This window comes from Rhinatrema bivittatum, chromosome 7 (assembly GCF_901001135.1).
Source record: "Rhinatrema bivittatum chromosome 7, aRhiBiv1.1, whole genome shotgun sequence".
Lineage (NCBI taxonomy): Eukaryota > Metazoa > Chordata > Amphibia > Gymnophiona > Rhinatrematidae > Rhinatrema > Rhinatrema bivittatum.
Window position 1 is genome coordinate 287,217,441 of NC_042621.1, and position 26,841 is coordinate 287,244,281.

Here is a 26,841-nt window from a genome sequence, read left to right on the forward strand (position 1 = left end):
TTAGGTTGGGGAGGCCATATCAACGAATTACAAACCCAAGGAACCTGGACCAGAGTGGAAGCAAACCACCAGATAAACTTTCTGGAGCTCCGGGCGATACGTATGCCCTATTCACATTTCAGGATTGCCTATCCAACAAAGTAATCCTAATTAAACAGACAACCAGGTAGCAATGTGGTATCTAAACAAGCAAGGGGCACAGGCTCTTACCTGCTATGTGCAAAAGCAGCACAGATCTGGGCCTGGGCTCTATCACATGCCATGCTGCTGAGAGCAACCTCTACCTGGTAGGCATAAACAATGTGATGGCAGACCATCTCAGCCGGACCTTTCATCCCCACAAATGGTCCCTAGATCCCACTGTGGAGAACCGAATATTCCACCAGTGGGGTCACCCAGACATTGACCTGTTTGCGTTTTTTTACAACCGCAAGGTTGACCGCTTCTACTCTCTACAACCGCAGCTGCAAGACACCACCGATGGATGCCTTCGCCCACTCGTAGAGCACGGGTCTACTATATGTATACCCTCCTATTCCACTCATCAGCAAGACTCTTGTGAAGTTACAACAAGACTGGGACACAATGATCCTCATAGCCCCATACTGGCCGTGACAAGTTTGGTTTCCCATTCTACGTGACCTCTCAGTCCAGCAACCAATTCGCCTGGGCACGGCACCAATTCTAATAATGCAGAACGACTGACTGTTCATCATCCGAACCTCCAGTCTCTGTCTCTGACAGCCTGGATGTTGAAAGGTTGATTCTGTAATCCCTTAACCTTTCTAACGATGTGTCCCAGGTCCTCATAGCTTCACAGAAGCCTTCTACTAGGAAATCTTACCATTCAAAGTGGAACAGATTCTCCTTGTGGTGCATGACAGCAAGGTTCCTGGACTACCTATGGCACCTCTTGGAGTCTGGCCTACAAACTTTCTTCATCTGAGTACATATAAGTGCCATAGCTGCTTACCATAAAGGTATAGGAGATGCCCCAATTTTGGCGCAACCCCTAGTAGGGCGCTTTATGAGAGGCTTAATACAACTGAAGCCTCCACTGCATCCCCCAATTATGGCATGGGACTTCAATGTTGTGCTAGCATGGCTCATTTGACCTCCATTCAAGCCCCTACACTCCTGCGAGCTATGACATCTCATTTGGAAAGCTATTTTCCTAGTGGCTATAACATCAGCTCGCAGAGTCAGTGAGCTACAGGCACTGGTAACGTACCCACCTTAAACCAGATTTCTCCACGACCGTGTAGTGCTCCGCACTCACCCTAAATTCTTGCCGAAGGTAGTGTCTGACAACTTAAATCAATCCATAATACTGCCCACCTTTTTTCCAAGACCTCACTCACACCCAGGTGAGCGGGCCCTGCATTCCTTGGACTGTAAGAGTGCGCTCGCCTTTTATTTAGACTGCACTGCAGCCCATTGGAAATCCACACAACTTTATGTCTCTTTTGATAAGTCCAAACTGGGAGTTGCGGTGGGCAAGCAAACCCTGTTCACCTGGCTGGCAGACTGTATTTCCTTCTGCTATCAACAAGCAGGCCTTCTGCTAGAGGGACAAGTGAAAGCGTATTCAGTCAGAGCCATGACAATGTCTGTAGCGCACCTCCGTTCGGTTCCTATTGCGGACATCTGCAGAGCTGCTACTTGGAGCTCTCTCCGTACCTTCGCAGCTCATTATTGTCTCGACAAGGCTGGCAGGCAAGACTGTGTCTTTGGCCAGTCTGTGCTACGTAACTTGTTTCCAGTTTAGTAACCCAACTCTTCCTACCTACAGCCCACTGTGAATTTCAGGCTGCCCTACTTAACCAACAGCACCCTTGTTGTTGTGCCTGTTGCACATTGTTGGGTGCTGCTTGGTTTGCTTTGGTCGGTGTGACGCTCTCACCGGTCTGTACACCGTCTCTTGCGTCTGTTCCCGGGATCCAATCCCTGCAGAGCTTCCCTGGTCCCTTGGAAACTCAAAATAGCAATTTAGTAATATTTATCCTACAAGTTCCCAGGTGGGAATTGAACCCTCACCACCTGGATGGAAGGCCGATGCCTTCCCCACTGAGCCAGCAACTCACTGTCTAACCACTGGCTTCAGAAGTCCCTCTCAATGTCCATAGCTCAGGAGTCCGGCCCCACTGGGCCTAACTGCCACCTCCCTCCGTACCTCTGGGAGCTCAACACTTCCCCAGAGATACAGCCACCCACCGGCAGTTCTCCAGGCAAAGTGTCCTTGTTGTATGTCCAAACAACAGAAGTCCCCACGCTCACCTTCCTTGTGATAGTGGTTGAAGTCCTTCACACCGTCGGGGATATCCAGTGTCCAAGTTTCCCCGAGCAGCCAGGCAGCCCGTTCCTTCCTCCTCAGTCCCCGGCAGGAGACTGAGACTGCTCTCCTAGGGAGTCCTTTTTATCCTGTGGCTAACTCCGCCTCTTCCGCCAGCTGTTTGGCTCCTTTAGCCACACCCTCAACTTCCCACACCTGTGGTTCCTCCGGTCCCACAACATCTGGGGGAAGGAACCAAGGGACGTCTCCCGCCTGGTGCTGCTATACTTTCCTTCCCCCCCCTTCCCTTGAATCTTTGGTTCCTGGGTCTTTATCTGACGGTTCTGGTCTAGCATAGTGACCCCGTCAGTCGGGCATCCTATAGCTCGCTGTTCACCCATATGTGAGGACTACCATCCTGCTTGTCCTGGGAGAAAGCAGAGTTGCTTATCTGTAACAGATGTTCTCCCAGGACATCAGGATGTTAGTCCTCACAAAACCCACCCACTACCCCGCGGAGTTGGGTTCGCCTACGTTTTCTTATTTTATTTTTCACTCGTACTTTTTGTTACAAACGAGACTAAAGGGGGACCCCTTGTGGCCACGGGGTTAGTGGCATGCTGGGCATGCTCAGTGTGCCAGTCAAAAGTTCTAGAAACTTTGACAAAAGTGTTCCGTGACAGGGCTCCACCCGATGATGTCACCCATATGTGAGGACTAACATCCTGCTGTCCTGGGAGAACACCTGTTGCAGGTAAGCAACTCTGCTTTCCGTGAAGCTTAAGCCTTATGGCTGTGGAGCTCGCGTTTTTTGGTGATAATTCACTTCCAGTGTTGTGTAGGGTCCCTCTGCGTTTCGCGAGTTTTTTCTTCATTGCTTTTGGTAAATTTTTCTCTAAAACTTGTGGTCGATTACAGACAGTGTTGCCCTCTGGTGGCCACTGGCCATCAACTGCGTGGTGCGTATTTTTTGAGATGGCATAGTCTGACTTTTGCCGATGCCTCCGGCCTATGTCCATCACAGACCCCCACAAGGTCTATGTCCTTTGCCTGGGGGCATCGCACAACGTTGGTGATTGCGATCTTTGCACCCAGGTAACCCCTAAGGGCCGTCTGGCATAGTTAGACAAAATGGAAAACTTGTTCAGCTCTAAAAAAAAAAAAAAAAAAAAAAAATCTGATCTGTTGGCAGCATCTGGGACTTGTACCTCGCAAGGGAAAGGAGTCTCGGCTTTGACCCCTTCGATCTCCCCTCCGCTACTGCTCCTTGATCCTGAGGTGGGGGTGGGGGACCGAGCGAGATCCATATCCTCTCAGTCTAGGTCGGGTTCCTCGACATCTGGCCCGGGGAAGGACTGAGGTGAGCACCACAAGAAGTCAAGGAAAGACTGACACCGCTCGTCCTCGTCGAAGTCAGACTACGGAAAGGCATCGCCGAAGCGGTCTCATCCGGAGGAGGAGGTGCCCTCTGCTCCTCCCGAAGACTCTCAGCGGTTCCCACCGATGCTGGTGGAAGGTTTGGTTCCACTCCCTGACACCGGGGTCAGTCCGATTCCGTTGCCACCTCCTCTTCATGAGGTTCTGCCCTTAGCAACTTTTGAGGAGAAGTTAGAGAGGCGCGTGCGGTTGGCAGTTGGCCGAGCCCTGCAGGGCATTGAGCCTCTGGTTCCACTGGGACCTAGTCACCACCGCAAGAGTAGACTCATTAGTGCTTGTACCTCTGCTGGAGCAGCTGCTCAGTTTCTTACTGATGCAGCCAGCTTCGATACCTCAAGCCCCTTTGCGGCCAAGGGGAGCATTGCTGCTGCTGCCACCAGTTCCCATTCTGGTAAGAGACTCCTCTGATGAGGAGAGTCCTTCGGGGTCGATGGTGCCTCCATTGCGCACGGCACCCCGACAACCTCTGGCTTTTCCGGGGCCCCCGGATCGACGCCCTCTGTGCCATTGATGCTCCCCTGCAGCCCTCTGGACGTTCACAGTGAAGGGGAAGCCCTCTATGATCCCTGGGAGGGTGAGGTGCCTTTTTCCTCCATGCAGGAATCGGAAAACTTGCCATCTGAACCCTCTCCACCGTAGGAGGAGAGGTGAAGAACCCCTCCAGAGGATCTTTCTTTCACTGGTTTTGTTAAGACCATGGCGGAGTCAGTGCCTTTTGAGCTTTTGACAGAACAGGATTCTCGTCACAAGTTTTTGGAAATCCTGCAGTTTATGGAGGCTCCTAAGGAGGTGGTGGCTGACCCATTCCAGACATCTTTAAGGAGCGGGTCACCCCACTCTGGGAACACCCCACCTCCATTCCCCCTGTGAACCAGAAGACTGATTCAGTATATCTGGTCCAACCCACCACGGGGTTTGATCGCCGTCCGCTTCCTCACCAGTCGGTGGTGGTGGAGTCTGCCCTTAAGGTGAAGAGACTTTGGACTCATACCTTGGCATCCCTGGGCCGAAAACACAGGGCTGTGGATGCTCTTGGTTGCCGGGTGTTCCAGGGCCCGATGTTAGCAGCTAGGATTGCTTGTTATCAGTTTTACATGGGGCAGTTTTACATGCTCCCCTTGACTTAGAGAATAGCCACGCAACGGTAACATGGAATAGACTTAGTTTTTGGGTACTTGCCAGGTTCTTATGGCCTGGATTGGCCACTGTTGGAAACAGGATACTGGGCTTGATGGACCTTGGTCTGACCCAGTATGGTAAATCTTTTGTTCTTCTGTTAATGTCATATGTAAGTCTATAATGGCAATCTGCCATTACACTTGGGATACAAGTGATCCTTAGCCTTCTGTCAGGTAGTCCACTCAGGTTTTCTTGACATCAGTAAATCTGGAATGGCCATAGCCAAAAGCTCTATTTATTTGCTTCATATTCCATTTTTGAGGCAATTCAAAGCAGATTGCATTCAGGAACTGTAAATATGATTGTACCAGAGTGCCGGTATAGAAATTGAAATAAATAAGTATGCCGCTATCCCTTACAATCTAAGGGGCTCATTCCCCTACTGCAGTATTTTACTGCAGTAGGGGAAAAACACCAGGGGAGGCATTCCCAGAGCATCTTTCTCTTCCATGACAAAATACCAGAGTGGCTTCCCTGAAAAATTTGTTCTTGTGGAAAAAAATCTGCAAGAAAAAACTTTGCAAGCAAAGGGAAAAATATCAATTTGTCTGGGGCTACCATCTTCTTAAAGGTACAGCAATGGCCCAGAAGCACCCTCTCCCAGTGTGGAAGAGCCTTCCTCTCCTCCTGGGTGGCCCAGCCAGACAAATGCCCTTCCACACCACATGCCCTCCTCCTCCTGCTGTCAGCCAGTACTATTTTGAAAATAGTGGCACTGGGCCTGAAGCCCTAACAGGTACTTCAGAACCCACTAGACTGCCAGGGCTAGTTAAATATGGGTCAGGAGAGTGGGCTAGGGTAGTTGGGGGGTTTGAGTTTCATGGGAAGGGGTTTCACAAAAGGGGAGGTGGGAGAAGGCGGGCCTTGCACCTTGACAGAAGCTAACTTTTAAAATGTTTTATTTATTTACTTTTATTTTGGCTGCCTCAAGAGACAGTGAGGGAGAAGGCAGAGATTCTGTAGAGACCCCTGGGGTTTTTGGAATACTTGGGGAGGAATTCATCAGGCTGCTTAGGCCCTTCAAACGACAGACCTGGGACCATTGTGACAATCATTAATATCCCAGTGCTTCTGGGGAAAGTTAGCTATACATCTTGAGGTGGAGCCAGCTTTCTCTCAAATAATGCAGCTTATGAATTTTGAGCCATGTTGTTTGATTAACATAGGATCAACTTTAATGAGCAGATATACATTTCTCTTAGTGTCCATTGATCATTAAGAAAATCATTAACAAAATAAATTATTGTACTTTATAGTGAATATGCCATTTTATGTTCTAGAAACTTGAAGAGGCTGAGAGGAAAGGTCAGCACCAACTTGAGAACCTGGAACGAGAACAGAGGTTCTTAAAGAGAAGACTGGAACAGTTGCAAAGTACTCAGGAGATGGAGCGAATACGAATGGACAGCATAGGATCAATCACTTCTTCCGATCGATCTGATTCTGAACGAGGTAGGAATTCATTAAGCAGGATGGAAGTAAGAGACGCCTTACATTTTTGCATTACCTCATTTTGTATTTTTGTTTTCCACTCTGATAACATTAGAGTAGTGTGCTTGTTAAGACACAGTTGAGTTAGATTATTTACGTTCATTCGCTAAAATTGCATTAGTAGAAAATTATGATCAGTGGTCCTAGTCTCCAACGATTCCATGGCTGCAGGTAGGGTTGCAAAGTCCAGCTTCCTCTGCATTCTGGCAGGTTAATCCTACCAGTGGGTTATGCACCTCTGCCAGCAGATAGAGACAGAGCAAAAGCTGACATCACGGATATATGGTCCCGCCTCAATATCAGCCTGCCAGTATTCTCCATCTCCAGCAGATGGTGGACATGCATTTACCTTCGGGGGATTGCCTGTGAGTAAAAAAAACAAAACAGAAGAAAAGGAAACATCAGAAGGTGTTTATATAGCACTGCTTGCCTCCTAGGGCGAAACCGTGTGGTCCCTCCTTCAGTAGAGAGCCTTCAGTCCGATAGTCTTGGGTGGCATGGACTTGGAAAATTAGCGGTCAGTCCCAGACCCGCCCTAGGCTGCCAATGTTTAAATTATGGTTAGCCTTTTTAGGGTGAACAGTGCAGTGTGATTCCTGCTCTTCGTTGAAGACTGGTAAGTGGCTTTTCTAGCCCCTTAGTTTAGTGCATATTAGAGATGTGCTTCAGGCTTCAAATTCGTATCAGGCTTCGTTTCGGGGGTCGTCGTCCCCCCCCCCCCTCACAGGAATTTTGTTTTTCCCACGGTTCGGGTTTTTTTTTCGGGGGCGCACTAACCCAAAAATGAATTTTTTCCGAAATTTCGGAAGAAATTAAATCGTTTTTCGGTTCTCCTGAACCATTCTGAATTTCATTGAAATTGCCTAATTCGAGAAAAAGGATTGCACATCCCTAGTGGTCGAACATAAAAGCCTAATCTCCAGACTAGCTGACATCGGTCTATCTGGCAAAACTCTTGACTGGTTTACATCCTTCCTCAAAAATAGATACTTCAAGGTAAACATCAACAACCACTCATCAGAAGCCATACCTCTTGAAACCGGAGTACCCCAAGGATCTACTCTTTCAGCCACTCTGTTTATATACCTCTTGCCAGCTCCTCACGAGTCTTGGCATTACATACTACATGTACGCCAACGATATCCAATTAATCATACCTGTAACAAACATCCTCGAAAATGCAATGAAACTCTCAGCCACCTACCTTAACACCATAAGAAACATGCTAAACCACATGAAACTATGTCTTAACATGGACAAAACTGAATGCATACTACTTGAAAGAAAAAACTCCGGAGTCAACCTGAACCATGCCATACAAATTGACAACACATACATCAAATTAAAAGAAAACGTGAAAGATCTAGGAATATGGTTAGACCCAGAGCTTAAATATAAAAAACACATCACAATGAAAATCAAAGAAGGCTTCCACAAATTACTAATCCTCAAACACCTAAAACCACTACTGTATCACCCTGAATTCAGAACCATCCTACAGTCACTTATATTCACCAGCTTCGACTATTGCAACTCACTCCTGATAGGCCTACCCAAAGCTACCATACGACCACTCCAATTGCTACAGAACGCATCAGCCAGAATCCTCACCGGTCACAAAAGAAATGACCACATCACTCCTGTGCTAAAAAGTTTACACTGGTTACCTGTAGAAAAGAGAATCTAATATAAAATGCTAATCATTATCCACAATGCAATACACAACAGTGAAAGCACATGACTAAACACCATTATACAAAGACACAACTCTCAAGGCAATACGAGATCAGCAAACAAAGTGCAACTATACATACCGCTAAACTCACTACCATAAGAAACAGAGCCATTTCAATAGCAGGACCTCACCTCTGGAACTCTCTATCGGAACACCTAAGATTACAAAACAAGCCTACAAAGATGGGATCGGCTAAGCACTCACACGATAAACGCCACCTCCTACTTTTACGAATAGTTAATGTCTTTGTAATTGATGACATACCCAATCTGTTGCTACATAAGCTGTTAGATATAACCAATTTTTATCCGTTGTTATAACCTATCCATATCTGTTGTTATTCCAGTTGTGTTTTCGCCTGTAATTCGTTGTTATACTTGTAAACTGGAGTGAAGGCCTTTAGCTAAACTTCGGTATATAAAAATTATAAATAAATAAATAAAAATAAAATGTTACTACTTTGTCTGAACTCAGTATTCTCGGTGGGTTGGAAGCATGAATGGTTGGGTGTTAATGATGATGTTCAAGTATAATCAGTTTGTCCACAGTTTGGCTCTTCCAGAGAATACTGGCAGGCTGTCAGGGTGGGATTATATATCCATGACGTCAGCTTTTGCTCCATCTCCATCTGCTGGCAGAGGTGCTTAATCCACTGGTGGGATGGACCTGTCCTCATTAGAGGAAAGGAAATTAGGTAAGTAGTAATTTCTCCTTTTCCTGCTGAATGCTACCACCTCTGCGGATTTGTTGTGGGAGACCAGGAGCTAATTCTGCAAGCAAAAAGTAACTTTTCTATTTACCCCCTCTCCTCCTGTAACCCACCTGCACAGATCGCAGCTACCTTAAAACAGCATATTAGCAGCAGGAACACTACACTTTGGGCTACTTCCTCTTCCTGTGCAATGGGGGACTGGAGCATTGTGCTTTGAACCACTCTATACTACAGCAGCCTCCACAGTTCAAAACATAACACTCCAGCACTGGGTTACACAGGAAGAGGAAGCAGCCTGAGGTGCCACATTCCTGCTGCTATACTCTGAATCAAGGAAGCTGGAATGACACAGGATGTGAGAGGGTTTCATTGGGGTGCTGGTGAGGAGATCAGAGAGAAGGTGGAGTTTAAATTTAGGCAGGGATTGTAGGTGGAAGGGGGTGATGGGGGAGTGCTGGTGTGGAATAAGGAGATTAGAGGTGAAGTAGGATGGGGTATATGTGTGAGAGAGAATGAGAGATTGTGAGATAGAGAGGACAGTGGCAGGGAGTGTGAAGTTTATATGTGAGAGGAACGGTGAGGGGGTGTCAATTTGGGAAGTAATCAGAGGAATTGTGGAATTGTGTGAGGAGGTGAGGGAATTGGAAGTGATGTGGAGTATATCTGTGAATGAGGAAAGGGATCTTCTGGAGGAAGTGTGTGAAAATAAATTTGTCCTGCCTCCCTCTCCTGATCCAAAATCCCCCTTCTATGAGCCCCTTTTCCTTCGTTCTCCTCATCCCCTCCATCTCCTATCCCTCTGCCCCGCTCCCTGAAATCCTATTGCCATCTTCCTCTGAGATCCTGTTGCCTAGCATGAGTGAGAAGTACAGGGGGTGAAAATGAGTAAAGGAATTGAAGGGGGGGACGTAGGAGAGGGAGTGAATGAGAGGATCAGAAATGCTATGGAATGTGAATGAGGGAATTGGGAGGGGCAAGGAGCTGTGGCATATGAGTGAGGTGATCAAGAGGGGCTCTACAGTGAGAATGAGCAGATAAGAGGGATATGTGTGAAGTCAGTGAGAGGATTGGAGGGGGCGTAGAGTGTGAGTGAACGAGTGAAGGTTGATGTTGGAATAGAGGAGTGGTGTGAATGGCTCATCCATTCCTTCCCTAATCTCTGGGAGACCGGGTATACAAATGGCAAACGAAATTTAATGTGGACAAGTGCATTTGATACATTTAGCGAAGAGTAATCTCAATTATAACTACACAATGCAAGGTTCCACATTAGGAGTCACCATTAAGATCTAGGCATCATAGTTGATAATACATTTAAATCTTCAACTCATGAGCAGCAAGAGCCAAGAATCCAAACCGAACACTAGGGATTATTAGGAAAGGAATGGAGAATAAACAGAGAAAAACATAATGCCTCTGTATCACTCCATGGTGCAACCTCATCGTGAATATTTGTGTACAGTTCTGGTCACCAAATTTCAAAAAAAGATATAGCAGAATTAGAAAAGGTACTGAGAAGGGCAACCAAAATGATAAAGGAGATGGATCAAGTCCCCTATGAGGAAAGGCTAAAGAGGTTAGGACTCTTCATAAGAATATAAGAACATAAGAAATTGCCGTGCTGGGTCAGAACAAGGGTCCATCAAGCCCAGCATCCTGTTTCCAACAGAGGCCAAACCAGGCCACAAGAACCTGGCAATTATCCAAACACTACGAAGATCCCATGCTACTGATGCAATTAATAGCAGTGGCTATTCCCAAAGTCAGCTTGATTAATAGCAGTTAATGGACTTCTCCAAGGACTTATCCAAACTTTTTTGGACCCAGCTACACTAACTGCACTAACCACATCCTCTGGCAACAAATTCCAGAGCTTAATTGTGCGTTGAGTGAAAAAGAATTTTCTCCGATTAGTCTTAAATGTGCTACTTACCAACTTCATGGAGTGCCCCCTAGTCCTTCTGTTATCCGAAAGTGTAAATAACCGATTCACATCTACTCATTCAAGACCTCTCATGATTTTAAAGACCTTTATCATATCCCACCTCAGCCATCTCTTCTCCAAGCTGAACAGCCCTAACCTCTTCAGCCTTTCCTCATAGAGGAGCTGTTCCATCCCCTTTATCATTATTTTGGTTGCACTCTGTACCTTCTTCATTGCAATTATATCTTTTTGAGATGCGGCGACCAGAATGTACACAGTATTCAAGGTGCGGTCTCACCATGGAGCGATACAGGGGCATTATGATATTTTCCGTTTTATTAACCATTCCCTTCCTAATAATTCCTAACATTCTGTTTGTTTTTTTGACTGCTGTAGCACACTGAGCTGACTATTTCAAAGTATTATCCACTATGACGCCTAGATCTTTTTCCTGGGTGGTAGCTCCTAATATGGAACCTAACATTGTGTAACTACAGCAAGGGTTATTTTTCCCTATATGCAACACCTTGCACTTGTCCACATTAAATTTCATCTGCCTTTTGGATGCCCAATCTTCCAGTTTTGCAAGGACCTCCTGTAATGTATCACATCTTATTCCTTTCCAGATCATTTATAAATATATTGAAAAGCACCAGTCCAAGTACAGATCCCTGAGGCACTCCACTGTTTACCTTTTTCCACTGAGAAAATTGATCATTTAATCCTACTCTCTGTTTCCTGTCTTTTAACCAGTTTGTAATCCACAAAAGGACATCGCCTCCTATCACATGACTTTTTAATTTTCTTAGAAGCCTCTCATGAGGGACTTCTGAAAATCCAAATACACTACATCTACTGGTTCACGTTTATCCAAATGTTTATTAACCCCTTCAAAAAAAATGAAGCAGATTTGTTAGGCAAGACTTCCCTTGGGTAAATCCATGTTGACTGTGTTCCATTAAACCATGTCTTTCTATATGCTCTACGATTTTGATCTTTAGAATAGTTTCCACTATTTTTCCCAGCACTGAAGTCAGGCTCACTGGTCTATAGTTTTTCGGATCAGCCCTGGAGCCTTTTTTAAATATTGGGGTTATATTGGCCACCCTCCAGTCTTCAGGTACAGTGGATGATTTTAATGATAGGTTTCAAATTTTAACTAATAGATCAGAAATTTCATTTTTGAGTTCCTTCAGTACCCTAGGATGCATACCATCCAGTCCAAGTAATTTGCTACTCTTTAGTTTGTCAATCTGGCCTACTACATCTTCCAGGTTCACAGTGATTTGGTTCAGTTCGTCTGACTCATCACCTTTGAAAACCATCTCCGGAACCGGTATCTCCCCAACATCCTCATTATTAATCACGGAAGCAAAGAATTAATTTAGTCTTTCTGCAATGGCCTTATCTTCCCTAACAGCCCCTTTAACCCCTCGGTCACCCAATGGTCCAACCGACTCTCTCACAAGTTTCTTGCTTTGGATATATTTTTTAAAGTTTTTATTACGAGCTTTTGCCTCTACGGCCAACTTCATTTCAAATTCTCTCTTCACCTGTCTTATCAATGTTTTACACTTAACATGACAATGCTTATGCTTAATTCTATTTTTTGTGCCTGTTGCACATGTTCGGTGCTGCTTGGCCTCATATGTATGACTCAGCCTGTAGCTTGCTATTCACTCATATGTGAGGACTACCATCCTGCTTGTCCTGGGGGAAAGCAGAGTTGCTTACCTGTAACAAGTGTTCTCCCAGGACAGCAGGATGTTAGTCCTCACGAAACTTGCCCGCCATCCCGCGGAGTTTTTGCTTATGTTTAGTTATTTTATTTTTCGCTTGTACTTTTGCTACAAACGAGACTGAAGGAGGACCCCTGGTGGCTGCAGGGTTTGTGGCATGCTGGGCATGCTCAGTGTGCCAGTCAAAGTTCTAGACACTTTGACAAACGTGTTCCGTGACAGGGCTCCATCTGATGATGTTACCCATATGTGAGGACTAACATCCTGCTGTCCTGGGAGAACACCTGTTACAGGTAAGCAACTCTGCTTTCCCTTCTGGGGATTGCCTGTGTTAAAAAAAAAAAAAAAATTAATGAAAGAAAAGGAGAAGATGGAAGAATTTTCGAACACCACTTGAGTTCTTGAGGTGACACCAATGGGTCCCTTCCTCAGTAGAGCCTGCCTCAGGCGTGGGAGGAAAAAAAAAAGCGGTTGGAGCCAAAGGGAGTGCTTGGTGGTGACAGCTTGTGCCCTCCCCCCTGTAGCCGGAGAGGGCTGAGCTCAGGTATAGGAAAAAAAAAAAGGGAAGAGAGTTTAGGGAGATTTTTACTCTTCCTTCCTTACCAGATTCTCCCTCGCTCAACACTGTGTTTGGCATCCCTTCCCCCTCCCTCTCACTTTCCTCAGGGTTTAGTGTACAATGGCAGTGCAAGCTGAGTGGGTTGAGCAGCCTTTGGCTAGGCCCCACTGATAAGGCTCAATTTTCTTCAGCCGTGGCCCTTTACGGCGGTATGGTTTTCCTATGCACGGCATGTGTGTGTGCTGTGAGGCAGTGCACTGATGTCAATGCGCAGTTGTACTTGTGTGTGCATCCTGTCAGAGCGTATTCTGTCTGGGCACATGCTGTCTTAGCGCATACTATTTGTGCACTTATTTTATGGAACCATGACCCTTTGTGGGCATGCAATGGCATATGTTCTCTCGGAATGGTATGGTGCCAGGAACATAGAGGTTTCAGTATTTAATGAGACTGGCCTAGAGGTTAAGACTGTTGCAGCCAATGCCGGTTCAAGCCCTGTTGGGTGTCCTTTCTGGACAAGCAGTTTTCGCAGGTATCTTCAAGGGAACCTGCTCTAATGAAGACATATAAAGATAGTTTGCACTATGTGTGTATGTTGTAATTATGTTTATGTAGCTTGCTATATAAGGACAATGGAGCCATTGCCTTCTTGGGATCTGTGTCGGGGCTGGTTGGACAAGATGATTTATCTACTATGACTTTTTGTTGACGCTGGCCATCCCTTCGGTCTGAGGGGAGTGGGGCAGAAGGCAATAAAATGAATGTATCTCCTTCTTGCTTTCCATGACCGAGATATCTACGAGAGATGTGGGTCAGTCAGCAGTATTAATCTTGGGTCTATGGGCTCCTGGATGGACCCATCCTCCCTTTCCTGGGTGGAATCCAAGGGTCTTCCATTTTTTTTTCTGCAGGGTCACCAGGCGTAGACTCTGATATCATTTTTCAGCCACTGCATGCAGGCGCCACGGTGAGGCTGTCCTAGTAATGTTCAGGAGGATGTTCTTGACAATATGTCAGATGCCTCTAGCAGGGATTTGGTTTTCTCCCTTCAGATCAAAAGGGAGATTTCTCTGGATTTGAAAGTTGAGTGTCATTTGTGTTTGACTCTTTCCGGAAGTAAATTATGCGTTAGAGAAATATCTCACGTCTTTGTTTCTGATGGAGGTATGTCTACCTACGCATTTGTCAAGAACATCAGCATTTGCTGAGCTTGGCTATTCTGAGACGTCATCATTTTCAGTCATTGTCCTTCGGGCTGATGGTTGTTGATATGAACCTTCTGCAAGATCATGGTGTTAATATTAGCATCTCTGCACAAAGGAGGAACGTATCTTGACGATTTGCAGTCATCTCAAATGCTGGACTATTTCGGCATGCAGCTGGTGTGGAGCATTGCAGTTGGGAGTTCATTGTTCAGTTCCTGGGGTCGATAGAGGCCACTTTGGACATTGTCCCTGGTCAGTGGTAGAGCAACATGTGCTGAAGAGGCCGCACTTGCGGCCTCTTCAGCACATGTTGCTCTACCAGTAGCATCCGCGGTCGCATAATGTGGTTTCACTTGCTTCTGCCAGTGAAAGTCCAGTTGCAATGATAACTACAGGCAGATCATCTCAGGGAGAGGATTTCCCTGGAGACACCAGGCTATAAAGTTCTCATATTAGATGCAAACCTGCAGAGTTATGGGGCTCCATATCAGGAATTGAGAGCACCTGTACTCAGACTGGCATGTTTTTGTTTCACTGAGCAGCTGGAATCTCATTCGGTCACAGTACTGTTGGACAATACATAGACAGTAGTCTACATCATTCATCTAGGTGGAACAGAAGCTTTTCCACTCATGTTAGCGCATTGGGGTCATCTGATCTCGAGAAGGTACCTCTATTCTTCAGTCAGCAGTCCGAGAGAGCAGAATTTCAATGCTTCCATTCAGATGTGGCCACGGGGTAGGATATTACAAGCCTTCCCACCAGGAACAGACATACAGCATCTTTCACAAGATTGCTATCCGGACCGCAGTTGTAATTCTGATATCTACAGATTGGCTCTGGAGGCCATGTTTGCTGATCTACAGAGGCTGATGGTGGGCAATACTCTCAGCCTGTGTTCAGGACAGATTGGTAGCTCCAGGGACCCTTCCACTCATTGATCCAGATCGATTTTGCCTTATGATTTGGCCCTTGAGAGGGTTCATTTGCTGAAGTGTGGTTATTCTTCTGCAGCTATTTCCACTTTGCTCCGCACTGCAGCGTGTTTTCTCTCTCTGGCTTATGTCAGAGTCAGAGACTTTCCAGGCCTGGGGTGAGGAATGGGGTCCTCGCCCTCTCAGGGAGAAATTCCTTTTCGAATTTCCTGCTGGAAGGTTGTCTCAGAGGCTTGGTCTTTATCACTATGAAGGTTCAGCTAGCAACTTTCACTTGTGACAGAGGGTATTTGCTGGACCAGAGGTGTCCTGATTCTTGAAGGGAGTTAACCAATTTCAGCCTTCCTTGTGGCTACCGGTGCTGCTGCAGAACCTTAATCTGATCTTGACTTTGGCGAGCCCCATCTCTCGTCCACTGCATGGATGTTCCTTGCAGCTACTTACCTTTGCAGGCAGTTCTTTTGTTGTGGCAATATGATCAGTACTCCAGGTTTCCGAACTGTAAGATGATCTTGCCAAAAACTGGTTTGTGCGTGACTCTGGGGGCAGTACAGTTTAAAGCGGTTCCTTCCTTCTTGCTGACAGTGGTTTTGGGAGTTTGTTGACTCCCACGTTGAAGAGGGTTAGTGATGAGAGTTGATCTCATTTTTTTGCATGCTTTGGCTGTCAAGTGACATCGGATGAGGTACTTGCAGTTTTCCGGCTCTTTCAGGTAGTCTGATCAATTGTTTAAGGTTCATGGTGCAGATAAACATAGGGATCCAACAAAATGGGTAGTTATAGCTCAGCTGCTGAGATTTCTCTCTCTAAGTAACTTAGAGTGTGTTCTGCTAGAGCTCCTGTGGTATTGTGTGTGGAGAGCTGGTTATTTTCTCCTGCTAAGAATTCCTGGGCAGTGATGGGCTATTCCTTGTACACCTTCCTATGCATTGTTGCTTGGACATTCGGGGTCTGAAGGGCGCAGCCTGTTCGGGAGTAGCTATGGTACATCCCACCTGTATGGATTGACCTGCCTGAGTGCAGAGGAAAGAGAAATTACTACTTACCTGATTTTCTTTCCTCTAAGAAAGGCAGGTCAGTCCACAACCCACCCTCATCTGCCTACTTGCTTTTCATTCGGCCCTTTTTGCATACGATGCAGACTGTTATTCTGTTCATTCATTGAAGGACTGGTAAGTGACATAACCAGCCCCTGAGATTAGTGCTTTTGGCTGAACTCTGTGTTTCCGATTGAGTGGAAACATGACTGGTTGACTATTAATAATCATGTTCTCGTATAGCAATTTGTCCACAGTTTGGCTTTTCCAGAGAATACTGGCGGGCTGATGTTAGGGCGGGAATATAGATCTGTGACGTCAGCTCTTATTCTGTCTCCATCTGCTTTTAGAGGTGCATAACCCACTTGTGTAGGTTGACCTGCATTCCTTAGAGGAAAGGAAATTATCAGGTAAGTAGTAATTTCTGCTTTACCTTCTATCCCTTCCATAATGTCATTCACAAAGATACTGAACGGAAGCAGCCCCAAAACTGATCCCTGTGGCATTCCACTTAATATGGTTCTCTCTTCAGAATATGTTCCATTTCCCATTTCACGCTGTCTTCTGTATCTCAACCAGTTTGTAGTCCACTACACCACCTGGCACAGAGTCCCAAGCTTCACATTTTATTCACGAGCCTCCTATCCAGGATCATATCAAAAGCTTTGCTGAAATTAAGTAAATCACATCTAGCAATCTTCCTCTATCCAATTCTCTAGTCACCCAATAAAAAAAAAATCTTATCAGATTTGTCTAACAGGACCTATCCCTGGTGAATCCATGCTGCTTCGGGTCGAGCAACCCACCAGATTTTAGATAGTTCACTATCCTTTCCTTCAGCAGCATCTCCATTAATTTTCCCCACCATTGAGGTGTGAGGCTAACCAGCCTGTAGATTCCAGTCTCCTCTCTGTAACCACTCTTGTGAAGCAGGACCACCACTGCTCTTTCAGTCTCGTGGCACCACTCCCATTTCCAGAGATCTTTTGAAAAGGTCCTTCTGCGGACTCGTCAGCAGATCTCTGAGCTCCCTCAGTATTCTGGGATTTTTATTTATTTATAAAATTCTTATATACCGTCGTTCAGACTGGCCATCACAACGGTTTCCAAACATGAAATGCAGATAAAACAGTTACATTTACATAAAAATGTCTAAAAAAACATCAATAAAAATAGCTGGCAAATAAATCATCCTTTAAAATGGGTTAAAATTAAACAAAAATAAATACAATAAAATGCATTCAAAATATAAACAATGTAAAACAATCTGAGTTCATAATAGTTAATACTTTGTCTCGCACTCTGTTGTACCTCATTTATTTATTTAAAAACATTTCTATACCGACTTTCACAGACAAAGTCTGACCAAACCGGTTCACAAATTCAAATATAAAAGAAAATAAAGAAAATAAAAATCTAATTAATAAACAACTACGCAAATAAAACAAAACCAATAAAAATATAAAAATCCCCATGGCCTGGCCCACTTTCATTTTGCCTAGCTCTTCCTATATATTCTTTCCCATAAACAGAGTTTCATCTATCCCATCCCTATCTAAGATCTTGTCTACCAGCAACGGTCCTTTTCTAGAGTCGTCTTTAGTGAACACTGAACTGAAGTATTTGTTTAATATTTCTACCATTTATTTGTCTCTCTCCAAACATTGTTCTTCGTCATCTTTCAATTTCACTATACCACTTCGGACCTTTCCTTTTTTTCTCTGATATACCTGAAAAATGTTTTGTCACCTCACTTTACCTCTTTGGCAATCCTTTCTTCCACATGGCCTTTTGCTTTCCTGATTTCTTTCTTTGACTCCCTCAGTTTCATCAGGTATTCTTCCCTGTCTTCCTCTTTTAGGGATCATTTATAATATTTGAATGCTTTTTGCCTTTATTTTTTCAGCCACTTCCTTTGAGAACCAGATCTATTTCTTTTTCCTCTTACTGTTTACTTTTCTAACATACGGGTCAATACAGTAAGGCCGCGTTAGAAAGAGTGCGGCAGTGCCGGGCGCACCCTCGTTCCCCGCACGCACAGTCCTGCTCACATACCGCTCGATACTCTATTTAAATTGCTTGTAAATGCAAGCCGCGTCTGCAAAGCGTTAGGCGAAGCGTTAGGCCCGCGCAACCCATTTTACTGTATAGGCGCTTAATACAGCGCCTATACAGTATCCTGGGTGCGCTGGTACCTGTCATTTCAAATGACATTTGAAATGACAGGCACCAGGAAGTGGATCCCAACTTTAACCCATGAAAACCGAAAAAAACCGAAAATCCCCTCCTCCCGAAGCAGCTCGACATGTGCCAACTTACCTTTTGTTGCTTTTCAGCCCTTCCCTTCTCTGCTGCCCTCCGGAGGGGGGAGCCGGCGGCGAAACGGCTCGCAGCGGTCCCCCCCGCGCAGGTCCCGGTTCTCCTGGCTCGGCCCTCAAATTGTGAAGTCAGGTGAGAGCCGACTGTTCTGTGCCCTCTCCAGTCACGGCACAAGCGAAGCGTACTTTCATTGGCCTGAGTGCCCGTCAATTTGGGTGCTCCAGCCAATGAAAGCACATAGACGGGCGTGCGTGACGTCACGGCGTGCATCACGCTCGCCTGTCTATGTGCTTTCATTGGCTGGAGCGCCCAAATTGACGGGCGCTCCAGCCAACGAAAGCACATAGACGGGCGTGCTTTCATTGGCTGAGCGCCAGTCAATTTGGGCGCTCCAGCCAATGAAAGCACATAGACGGGCGCGCGTGACGTCACGGCATGCGTCATGCACGCCTGTCTATGTGCTTTCATTGGCTGGAGCGCCCAAATTGTGGGCGCTCAGGCCAATGAAAGTACGCTTCGCTTCCCTGACATACCCTGCAGCCCCTGTCAGGGGCACTGCCCTGGGGAAGGGGATTCACTCAGTACTCGCGCCTCTCAACCCCAGCTGGGTTCTCCGGGGGGGGGGGGGGAAGGATTTTTCCTCCAGGGCACTGGAGGCGCTAGGACTCCGGTTCCTCCCAAAAGACGCTGCACTTGGTCGCGAGGGAATGCTGCAAGCCGCTTTCGCCGCCGGCTGCCCCTCCGGAGGACGGCAGAGAAGGGAAGGAGCTGAAAGCAACAAAAAGTAAGAAAACAACAAAAAGTAATGTCAAGTCGCTTCGGAAGGAGGGGATTTTAGGTTTTTAGAGGTTTCCTTTTGGGGGAAAGTTTGCCATCTACCATTACCCCTGCCTCTAACGCAGGGGTAAGGGTAGGCAGTAAGTTAGCAGGTTAAACGCGCGGCAAAACGGCAGGGTAAAATAGCGATAGTCGGGGCGCGCGTTACTGTATGGGAGGGAATAGCTAATTCGCTCGTTTACATCTAATATACATGCCGCGTGCAGAAGGGGTTACCCGGGGATTTAAAGAGGCGGTAAGGATGGGTTAAAGGGGATAGTGTATCGCAGGAAGGGCTAACGCGGCCGGAAAGTGAGTAGAAAGCGGGTTAGGAGCGGGGTAACCGCGGCCCCACTTTACTGTATTGGCCTGATATAGATTTGTTGCCTTTGTAATAGCTCCTTTCAGTTTGCCCCATTGTTGTTCTACCTTGCCCATTTTCTCCCAGTCTTCCTGTTCTTCCTGTGAACATACCCATTTGTGAAATTCAAAACTTAGGTCTTTGTGTATCTTCTCTGTATCCTGTTTGCAATATCAAACCATGCTGTCTGATAACTGGTGCTCAGGTGAGCACCTGTTCAGACATTTGAGACATTATCCTCATTTGTGAGCACCAGATAAAGTATCACATCCTCCCTCGTAGGTTCCATTACCATTTGTTTGAATAGAGCCCTTTAAAAGCATCTACTATCTCTCTACTTATAGATTCCGCAGAAGGGATACTCCAAGCTACATCCAACTCCTCCAAATGGAAATAAGAGAGTACCTGCTCTATCAAAGATCTGATTTCATTTCTGTGAATCAGCCAAATCACATCACAGTTATCCTCTAGACTCTATGGGAGATCCCTCTCTTCCAGGGAAGCCAAACTATTTGCATCCCTGGAATCCTCTGCACCCCAGGGTCCTCCCATGAAAGCCTAGGTACTTCAGTAGCCCCATGCACACATTTATCAGGGTCCTGGGGGAACAAAACCAGCAGAAAATTCTCGGTACCTTCTCACCAATGTGTTGCGGGATGAACTCTGGCTGCGAGAAGACACAAAAGGCCTGATGTAGAAACCAAAGAAATTCCAGGGAGAAATCCTCATGGGCCCCCACCATCATAGTCAATGTGCCCTTCATGATAGTACTGCCGGTCTCAGCATAGGAGGCACATCAAACCACCCCAGAAGTCCCCGCTGTCTGAATCCCAGGGCCTACTCGCATGGGAAGCACATTACAAATGGCTGCTGATTCAGTAGCACTCGCAGTAAATCACATGTCAGGGTCCTCAGTGCCAGATGAGGAGAAAAAACTGTGTGGAGGAGACGTGGCATCCAAGCCAGCCATCCCCAGTCTTCATGCACGCGGAGCACAAGGGGCCTTTTTCTGACGTGGCCCGAAGCACCCCACAAGCCTCACACCGACACGTGCTGTGGGCAGGCCTATCCTTCTCCCTTGCCATGCTTCCTGCCGACTGCCTTTCAAACAATCACACAGCACAAAAACCCTCCCTGTGTCCCTGAGCAGGCCCGATGAAAGATAACTTCTCTCTTCCCCCGCAACTGCGAGCACTTTCCCAGTGACTCACCACTGCAACAGCTGTCAACTAGCCTCCCCGCAGAACTATTGTTCTTTCTCTGTTTTTTCTTTTCTTTAATAAACTTTAACCAAAGGAAAAAGGCATTCAAAAGGCAGTGGACTATAAGGGGGAGGGAGGAAGGAGAAGGACCCGAAGAGAGCAGGCAGATTTACTCACAGGAGGAAATAAATTATCATCTTTCTGAATTTTTTTTTTAATTTATTGCTCCCCCAGACAAGCTTAACCAAGCCTCACAAGGGACAGGAAGTGACTACTAGGCTTGCACTTCTGGCCAAAACCATCGGCCTGGCCCAGGGTCTGATGCCAGATCCAACAGCAAACTGCTTACCACCCAGTGCTGCCATCTGCTGGAGGCAGAAAATACTGAATTCCTGCTGCTTTGCCCCGCCCCCTAAGTGTAGTGGCTGTGATATCTTACAGGCCGCTTCAGTAAAGTCCACGGGAGAGCCGGCGCATGCACAGGCCACGCGCCTGTGCGCGCAATACAGTATTTAAATGGGGCCCGGCGGGTAAAACGGGCAAAAGGAGGCGCTAGGGACACTAGCTTGTCCCTAGCACCTCCTTTTTGACAGGAGCGGCGGCTGTCAGCGAGTTTGACAGCCGACGCTCAATTTTGCTGGCGTCGGTTTCTCGAGCCCGCTGACGGGCTCGGAAACCAGACGCCGGCAAAATTGAGCGTCTGGTTTTCAACCCAACAGCCACTGGCCGACTTCAAACTTGGTTTTTTTTTTTTTGGTTTTTTTTTTACTTTTTTACTCTTCGGGACCTCCGACTTAATATTGTCATGATATTAAGTCGGAGGGTGCACAGAAAAGCAGTTTTACTGCTTTTCTGTGCACTTTCCCGGTGTCCGAAGAAATTAGCGCCTAGCTTTGGGTAGGCACTAATTTCTGAAAGTAAAATGTGCGGCTTGGCTGCACATTTACTTTCTGAATCGCGCAGGAATACCTAAGGGCCATCAACATGCATTTGCATGTTGAGGGCGCTATTGAGTTCACTGGTTGGACGCGCGTTTTCTGCCCCTTACTGAATAAGGGGTAAGGGAAAACGCGCGTCCAATAACAGGTTAACAGTGTGCTCCGTTGGAGCGCACTGTACTGTATCTGTATCTCACTGTACTGTACTGTATCTGCCTGACAGTGAGAAATCAATGTAGTCTGCCTCCATCTGCTGGTAGGTGCAAACAACCCACTTGTCAAGTGCTGGTCTGTTATAGCAAGATGAGATGGAAATAAATAGATGCAAAATTATGCAAATGTGTCACACAATTGCTGCAGAATCTTGAAAAATCTGTGGCAAGAAATTGGAGGGCACCAATTATGATTCTAACATAAGATTAGCAGAAAGCTAATTTAAAATTATGGTGGCTGCATTCACAAATGTTTGTTTGATATCTTACAATTATGTTCAATACAGAAGGCTAGATTTTTCTAATATTAGAGGTTTTCAGATCAGCCATTCTTTCCCTTCTTACTACCACCCACATTTGTTTGATCCCTTTGCCTCTCCACCCATGCTTCTTTGCTTTGCTTCTGTCCCTTCTCTGTGCCTTTGCTCTTCTGTAGTTCTTTTTCCTGTGCTGTAACACCCTGTGCCTATTCCCCCTTTGTGCCCCACTTCTTCTTGTGTCTTTCTTCCTTGTTCCCTTCTTCCCAGAGGTTTCTAGAAGAGGGCTTCTCAAACTTGTCCTCTTCACTCCACAGCCATTCAGGTTTTCAGGATAACTACAATGAATATATGCGATAAATCTGCATACATCGGAGCCCTGGTATATACAAACTTCTCATGTGGATATCCTGAAAACCCCACTGTCTTTGGGATCATAAGGACACATTTGGGGAAACTCTGTTCTAGAATCTTTGGTTGTATTCTATTGCTAAATGGAAAAACTCCTTAAATCTTCTGTATTAACCTCATTTTGGGGTGTGCGTACTAATGCTTTGGTTTCCTGTGGTTAGTAAAGTGTCTTTATTGTCAGCATCTGTCACCATGCTGATTCTGGTGAGATGCAATATTAGTGTCTGGTTCCTTGGTGATTTGATAAAGGTTTGTTAAAATGGCAAAGTTCCTTAACATGGAGCTAGCAGGAAGGAAGAACAGTGGGCTCAACTAAAAAGAGCAATAATAAGAGCAGGAAGGTAAATAAAAACAAGAAAAAAAGGAACCAATTATGCTCTCCAAAGAGGTGAGTGAAAAAGTAAAGGCCAAAAGATAGCATTGAAAGACTACTCAGGATCTCAAAAAGATAAACATTGGACTGAATAATTAGCAAAGCTGAAAGACAAAAGAAAAAAATCAGGTTGTCAAAAGTATGAGTGGAAGGAAAGATTGCTAAAGAGGCAAAATGAGGAGGCAAGTTTTTTCAGATATTTCAGAGAAAGGAGGAAGGACAGACATGGATTTGTAAGATTAAAAGGTGATGGGAAGCAATGTGTGGAGAGGGACAGTGAGAAAGTAGACATGCTAAACAAATATTGGGTATTCATTAAGAAGCTGTCTGTGATGGTTGCGTTTTACAAATCAGATGGCTATAGGTACTGTATGTTTTTCATCAAATGTTGCTAGTAGTTAAAAATAAATAAATAAATAAAATAAGTCAATGTTCTTGTAATAACTTTTACTGGGACCTTCAGCTTACGTTATAGTATTTCCTTTTCTTTCCATCCTTCTGAAGATTGCTTGATAGCAGGTTCACTAAACTTATTAAAGCCACAACTTTAATAGGATTCATGGACATGAAACAACATTCACATTCTCTCTTTCCTTGTTTGCAGAAGAGATTGAAGTGGATGTGGAAGGCACAGAGTTCTCCCATGGAGAAGTGGACAGTATCAGCACCACCAGCATCAGTGATATTGATGATCACAGCAGCCTGCAGAGCATTGGGAGTGACGAAGGTTACTCCAGCTCCAGTGTCAAACTCTCTTTCGCATCATAGGAAGACAGTACAGTGCAGGGTAGACTGTCAGCTGGGGTAAACTATGATCTTCGATGCAAATCTACTTCAGATTGGGTTAAACTGCAGTATCTCTTTTCAGAAACTGTCTCAAAACTACTCCTAAGGGGATAGTTCTGGACAGACATGAAAAGTAGCCCTTTGGTGCTAGCTGGATTGGAAGCCCCTGCATTGATATTAATGCTCAAGACCTTCACATGAATGGTGTTGGGATAGCTTCTCTCTGAGTTAATAATTTTTATTTTGTTTAATGTTTGTTTGAAAGAGGATACTGGTGATTCATTTCCCCCACCCCCAATCTGAAGAATTTCTAGTTTTCTCATACAGTGTCAGAGGCAGATTTAAAAAAAACAATTTAAACATTGCCTTTGGAATAAGACTTCACTGCAAAATAGAACAATTGATCATCGTCCTTATTTAGCTAAAAGGTAACACAGCCCTTTCCAAGCGGGCCTGACGTGTAGCCTTTGAACAAGTTTATTTCATGCCCTGCAAGAGAGAAAGCAACTACCGTGAATGGGTATAGAATGAATATTCTGAGAGATCACTATTCAAATCAGCTTTTATTGAGCTTCAGTTTTAGGCAAGTACCTCTAACACATTGCTAGCACTAGGCTACCAAACTCTGATCTGCTTGCCTATCGTATGTTGCATCGTAGAGTTTATCTGTGATAATTACAGGCAACACTATGCTGGTAGTAGTTTGGGGACCAAAAAAGAAAAATAGAGAAGTTAATGCATCAGCATCCGTACTTAACAACATGTATTAGAAATTAAAGCCAGTGCCTGAACCATTGTGACATTCATATGGCAAGAAAACGTTTGCAAAAGAAACTGCAAACTGCATTTTTGTCCTTGTGGGAAATTTAAGCCTTGGGTAAAAATGAGCTGGTTCAGTTATTGCCCAAGCAAGCAAATGTGCATCATTTTTGTATTGCATGTACATTTTGAGGATCTATACTACATGGTATAGAATGTTATAAAGGAGTGTTTCTGTTGCAGAGCAGATATTTTAATGAGATTTAACCAGAGTGCAATGAAATGAGCAATCCTGATTTATGTCTTTTTTGGCACTTTTGAAAAGATGGTGCAGTTTTAACAACTCTGACCCAACATGTTTTCACCCTAACACTGGTCAGGAATGAATATGGACTCAGACATATCTACTTTTAGCACTTGCTAAGCATTTTAAAGCAAAATAAATTTTTAATATGCTTATTCTACACTACAAACAAATATTATCTAAATAACCCCAACACTACTAGTGTTTGCATTAAAGTCTTATTAGCTGGATGGCTCACAAAGACAATTTGTTACGGTTTCTTTATAAAATGTTTACCCTTTTTTGAACAAAAGGTGTGCATCTTTTGTTATAGCCATGCCCCTTGTTTTTAAAAATCTCCTTTCCCCAAGTCCATTCTTTAGTTTTATAAGCCTTAAGGTATCTGGCTAATGGCCACATGGGGTTAGGCTGTGCAGCAGCACATTAATAGAAATATATCCATAGTGGTAGGAGCACTATCCAAAACTTTGAACTTTACTATTCCCTCTACAATGAAAGAAGTGGCGACATATTTTTTTCATTTGCACAGACATTGATATTTTTCATATTCTTGCTGAAGAAATTTTGTTATGAATTTCAAATTAAAATAAACTAGTTTCATAAAAACAGCTACTTCTAAAATGCAAGTGAAAATGAAAAATCTGTGTGAAAAAAGTTTACTTTTATCCATATTAAAGCTCTTAATAACCTGACAAAATTCCCATGGAATTGATGCGTATCTGAAGTCTTGCAGCATTGCAAAAGTCTCATTTGATTGCATTTTGGTGGGTTTGCACTCCAGCTCTTACAAGCATTTTTTGCACACATTTTGCAAAACCTTTAATTTGGCCTTTGCTCTTTAAAGTTGGGGATGGTTTCTTCCTATCTGCATTTGTTAGAGAACCAAAAATAAGCTGCTTTCTAGATAGATCTAATTGTACCAGGCACAAATCAAAACATGGCCAACGGCTTTGTCCTCTTTGACCTACAATGCTACACAACTTTATTATCATGCACAACATGAGTGAAGGCTGTTTCAGCATAGAAAGATGAAATGTGTCATTCAGTTTCCTTCCAGAGCTTGTTCAGATTTACACAGTTAGCCATGTAGGGAGTTTCTGGAGTAGTCACAATGGATTCCTTAGGTAAGTTTGCTGCTGGCTACTTTTTAATGTCACATTTGCCTGCACGTCTTTAGGAACAGTCTACATTTCATTTTCACTTTGCAAGTGCTGGTGCTGTTCAAATTCTGTAGTATCACAAGTTCATAATTTCTTTTGAGGTGGGATTTCTAACTTGCACTTTTGAGGTCCTAGCTTTTTTTTGTCTTTTAACTGCAAGATTTTTTTTTTTCAAATGAAACTTGTTTGAAACATTATATGCTTTTAGTAATTTAACTACCCATCTACTAAAAAAATGCTTTATAAAATTTGTAACTTATTGCTGCATTAATGGGTTATTAATTTCAGACCAATAGATTTATTTTTGTTTTAGTTAGGGTGGGGCAGAAAAATTCAAAAACAAATAAAGACAGCCTTATTTAGCAGTGCAGTTGAGTTGTGTTTTAATATCGAGTACTGTCCTTCAAAAACAGCTCTTCAATATCTGAAAAATGTTGTATTCTTAGGTTACTGACATCTTTACATCAGTTTATTCATTATTGGTTTATACTAGTGGTGAAAGAATGGCACTCACTGTCAGTTCTGCTGATATGCAGGAGGCACAATTCCCAAACTGAAAGTGAAGTACTATGGACAGTGGCACCCACCCACATGGTAGTTCAAGATGTTTGGCACTTTGCAGCTGAGCTCATAAAAGTTGCCCATTATCGATATAAACTGTGACTCTGAGATGTTTTACTGTTATATATGAGTGCATGTCCATAGCAAGCCCAATTTA

At 44.7% G+C, this 26,841-nt stretch overlaps 1 protein-coding gene across 2 annotated transcripts in view; it reads left to right on the plus strand.

The window, feature by feature from the left end:
• MXI1 (MAX interactor 1, dimerization protein) overlaps positions 1-26,493 on the plus strand; it is a 212,527-nt gene extending 186,034 nt beyond the window's left edge. For both annotated transcript variants that reach the window (XM_029610349.1, XM_029610350.1), the window contains exons 5-6: positions 6,169-6,340; positions 23,719-26,493. In XM_029610349.1, coding sequence (XP_029466209.1) covers positions 6,169-6,340; positions 23,719-23,882 — 336 coding nt within the window. In that variant the 3' untranslated portion in view covers positions 23,883-26,493. The remainder of the gene's footprint in view (positions 1-6,168; positions 6,341-23,718) is intronic.
• The last annotated feature ends 348 nt before the right edge of the window (positions 26,494-26,841 follow it).